The following is a 3924-nucleotide window of genomic DNA, read 5'->3' as shown; positions in this document are numbered from 1 at the left end:
GGCTGAGGATAGCAGACACGTGGGGAGGAGCAGCTCCTCTGGCAGCAAACAGGTGGGAGCAGACCTGAGGTGACATGAAGCAGCAGGCTCTGCCCTCTTTCTTCTCCCTGTGGTTCTTTCCTGGTGTCTTCATTTACAGGTTTGCTTTTTTATTTTCTGCCTTTACCAGAGCTCGCCAGGCAGCCCAGGCTGACCTTGAACTTTTGGTGCTCTGTGGTGTGGGCTGCCATGTCCACTCCTGGTTTATAAAGATTTTCTACATTCTCTTGCTTAATTCTTGGGATATTTCTTGCTCTAGAAATACACTGATTTTTTTTAAAGGATGATTCTTTACTTGAGCTTAACCAAAAGGTCAAGAGCTATTATAGAAAGGTTTCTTAACAAAAGGTGACCATCACATTTAATTAAGAGCCTTTCTCCCTGTTTTGTTTTGCTTGCTTGTTTGTTTTGGTAGATGGTCTCATATAGCCTAAGCTTCCCTTTGGCTTGCTCTGTATAGCTGAGGATGATCTTGAACCTCTGCTTCTTCCGCCTACCAGGAGCTGAGGTCATAAGTACACACCACCATTCCTGGTGTTTGTGTAGTACTGAGGCCTGAGTTTTCTGCATGGTAGGCTGGCACTCCACTGAGTCACATCCAGAGTCCCTCAACTGGGAATATTCCAGGATTATATTGTCCTTATCTTCTTCCCTTCTTCCTATCCATATCTTTACACTATACCTATAGAATTAGGAACTATGGAGGTGGAACCTGATAATCAGTACTTAAGTATTTCCCATAGTTGTGATGTGTAAGAGTAATTGTGAACCTTTGGGACAAAATGCTTACATGCACCCAGAGTAGGAAGGAGGAGCCATGGGAATTTGGAGTTGGGATCAGAGAGCATTTGTAAAAACTAGATAAAGTGGGCCTCATTCTCCTGAATCTTAGGTGAGTCTTCGCATTATTACGCTAGTGTGACCATTTCTTTTTTTAAAGATTTATTTATTTATTATATATAAGTCCACTGTAGCTGTCTTCAGACACACCAGAAGAGGGCATCAGATCCCATTACAGATGGTTGTGACCCACCATGTGGTTGCTGGGATTTGAACTCAGGATCTCTGGAAGAGTAGTCAGTGCTCTTAACCGCTGAGCCATCTCTCCAGCCCCCTAGTGTGACCATTTCTTTTTTTTTTTTTTTTTTTGGTTCTTTTTTTCGGAGCTGGGGACCGAACCCAGGGCCTTGCGCTTCCTAGGTAAGCGCTCTACCACTGAGCTAAATCCCCAACCCCAAAATTTTTTTTTGGTTCTTTTTTTTTTTTTTGGAGCTGGGGATCGAACCCAGGGCCTTGCGCTTCCTAGGCAAGTGCTCTACCACTGAACTAAATCCCCAACCCCCCTAGTGTGACCATTTCTAAGCTGAGCAAGTGCATATATCTGCTACATTTAGGAAGAATCCAGACCCCTTTCTCCAAAACATGAGTAGCAAAGCTAATGCACTCTAGCGTTTAATGCACACACATTGGTAGCGCCTCCTCTTGCACCTTGTTTGACTTGACCTCCTAACTTTGCTTTACAGACAGCAGTGGGCCTTCCAGCACTGTGTCCAGTGCTGGCCCTTCCTCTCCTACTACGGTGGATGGAAACTCACATTTTGGCTTCAGTGATCAGTCCTCTGTAAATACACAAATGATTGAAGAAAAGCAAGGCCTTGGGTTGCTCCAGGAGACTCCTGGAGATGGAACACCAGAGTTCCACATAGAACTTGCTGAGTCAACCCAGTCCCCTCAAGAGCCACCTGTGGAAATCAGCCCTCCAGGAAGTCAGGATGATACTGAGGTCAACCAAACATGCCAGGAGGTCCCAGACACCATCCAGCCATGCCATGACATCCTTGAGGAGATTGGCCAGCCTAACCAGGAGGTCCCTGACATCAGCCAGCTTTTGCTGAAGAACCATGATACTGCTACCAACACGTGTCAACCATGCCAGGCCAGCCAGCTGTCTAAGAAAGTTTATGAGGAAATTTGTCAGCTTTGTCAAGACAATCCTGAGGAGAGTAACCAGCTATGCCAGGAAGTCTCAGTAGAGCTGGGCAGGATGGTCCACAGATTCCCTGTAAGCATTGGTAGCACCACCCAGGAAACCCTTATGGAAATTGGCAGGCCAACCCAAGAGATCCCCGAAGAACCATGCCAGGAGTTCTCTGAGAAGGTTGGCATGCTGACTCAGAAAGCCTCTGCCATCAGTGAGTTATCTCAAGACATCCTTGAGACTGACAATCCTTCCCAAGAGCTCTCTGAGGAGACTGATCTACAGGCTCAGGAAGTCTCTGAGGAGATTGATCAGGAGCCCGAGGTGGTCCCTGAGGTGGTTGATGAGCTGTCTAATGAAGATATCTCCTAAGTTCAATATCTGACTAGTGATATAAACACTGAAAGCCAGTCTCCGGCTCACAACCAGCACTCAGCCCTTCCACCAGCAACATGTGACTAGTCATCTTGTTATTGGTGTCCTACTCTACCAGCTATTTGAGCCAACAGCCTTTCTGTTGGCTAACACACAGAGCCCCAAGCAAGGTGTGGGCTCACACAGCAGTGTCTGAGGAAATAGGCCTTGTGGCATGAAACATACTCCTGCCAGAGCTTACGCCTAAGGAGGAGCTGTTTATGTTCAGAGAAGTTGTTGGCTGTTCACTTAGCCATGGAGTTGGGAATCATAGATTGTTGAAGGAAATGCCACTTAACTGCTGAAGATACCATGTTGAAGGGACAGCAAATATAACATGGAAGGTGGCAGGGTCTCTACTTGTTGAATGAAATATTCACAACTTTTTAAGGTACCCTCTGCCCATATGTGCATTCAAGGAAACTCTTCACTCTCACAGGCTAGCTCAGGGGAACTGCCTGAGATGTCTGGAAAATAGAGTTCCACTGTCTAAACTCATGGTTGAGACTGAGCTTATGGATGTTTTGATGTAATTGCCAAGTGCTTCCCTGCCTAGTCCTCGTCCTGTGGACATCAGCTCTAGAAGAAAATTGATATTAGATTGCCATGCAACTTCAGAGTGACTACTTAGAATGCTCTGGGAGATTTGCATCAATCTATGAAGCCAGGCCTCCTTTTCTTGTGAGGCTATTGGGCTTAGAAGATGCTGTAATAGAGAGAATCAAGTTCTATTTTAAACAATTAGCAGAGATCAATGTTGTACAGACATGAGCAAAGATTTAATATATATATATATATATATAAACATATATATTTCTGTAGTTTGCCAGGGACAGAGTGGCCAAAGATCAAACACTCCAGGGTCCCCAAGAGGTTTGTCCTTATATCATGTGTCTTTGTGACCGTATGTGATTATGAAGCTTTTCCCAAAGATCTAGGGATAGGAGTGGGCATAGGTAATGCAGTCATTGGAGTGGGGGAGGGGGGACATGACGAGTGCTCAATAAACAAAATAATGAGAACGAGGGGGTGTGGCACCTTTGTGAACTCAATCATGAATATGTAAGCTAGCTGTGTCCGTGACTGAGACAGTCAGACACGACTGTAGATGAGCAGGGATGACTTTAAGGAGTCCCCGTGGTAGTCAGTCGACCATCCCAAGTGGTTTTTTTTTTTTTTTTTTGTTCTTCTTTTTTTTTTTTTCCCCCCCGGAGCTGGGGACCGAACCCAGGGCCTTGCGCTTCCTAGGTAAGCGCTCTACCACTGAGCTAAATCCCCAGCCCCATCCCAAGTGTTCTTAATGAGCAAAGTGTTGGGCAGCTCCTGAGAAATCTGGTGTGTGTCAGGGGAGCTGATGTGAAGAGGCAATGCCTTGTCTCTGCTCCATTGACGTCTTTACATGGTGAAAGCTCTGGATACTGGGATGATGAGAAAATCCCTTTTTCATATGCACATATATAACCTGACCACTCATGGCATTCCTAAGACTATAG

At 45.6% G+C, this 3924-nt stretch overlaps 1 protein-coding gene across 18 annotated transcripts in view; it reads left to right on the top strand.

Moving 5' to 3' along the window:
* The window catches only part of Ppip5k1 (diphosphoinositol pentakisphosphate kinase 1), a 43430-nt gene extending 39973 nt beyond the window's left edge, over nt 1-3457 (top strand). For 17 of the 18 annotated variants that reach the window (XM_087652045.1, XM_087652041.1, XM_087652043.1 and 14 more), the window contains one exon: nt 1563-3453. In XM_087652045.1, coding sequence (XP_087508171.1) covers nt 1563-2389 — 827 coding nt within the window. In that variant the 3' untranslated portion in view covers nt 2390-3453. 18 annotated transcript variants of the gene reach the window in all.
* Nucleotides 3458-3924: the final 467 nt, after the last annotated feature.

This window comes from Rattus norvegicus, chromosome 3, assembly GCF_021556685.1.
Source record: "Rattus norvegicus strain SHRSP/BbbUtx chromosome 3, alternate assembly SHRSP_T2T, whole genome shotgun sequence".
Classification (NCBI taxonomy): domain Eukaryota; kingdom Metazoa; phylum Chordata; class Mammalia; order Rodentia; family Muridae; genus Rattus; species Rattus norvegicus.
The sequence above is the reverse complement of the archived record's forward strand: the minus strand, read 5'-3'. Positions and strand labels throughout refer to the sequence as shown.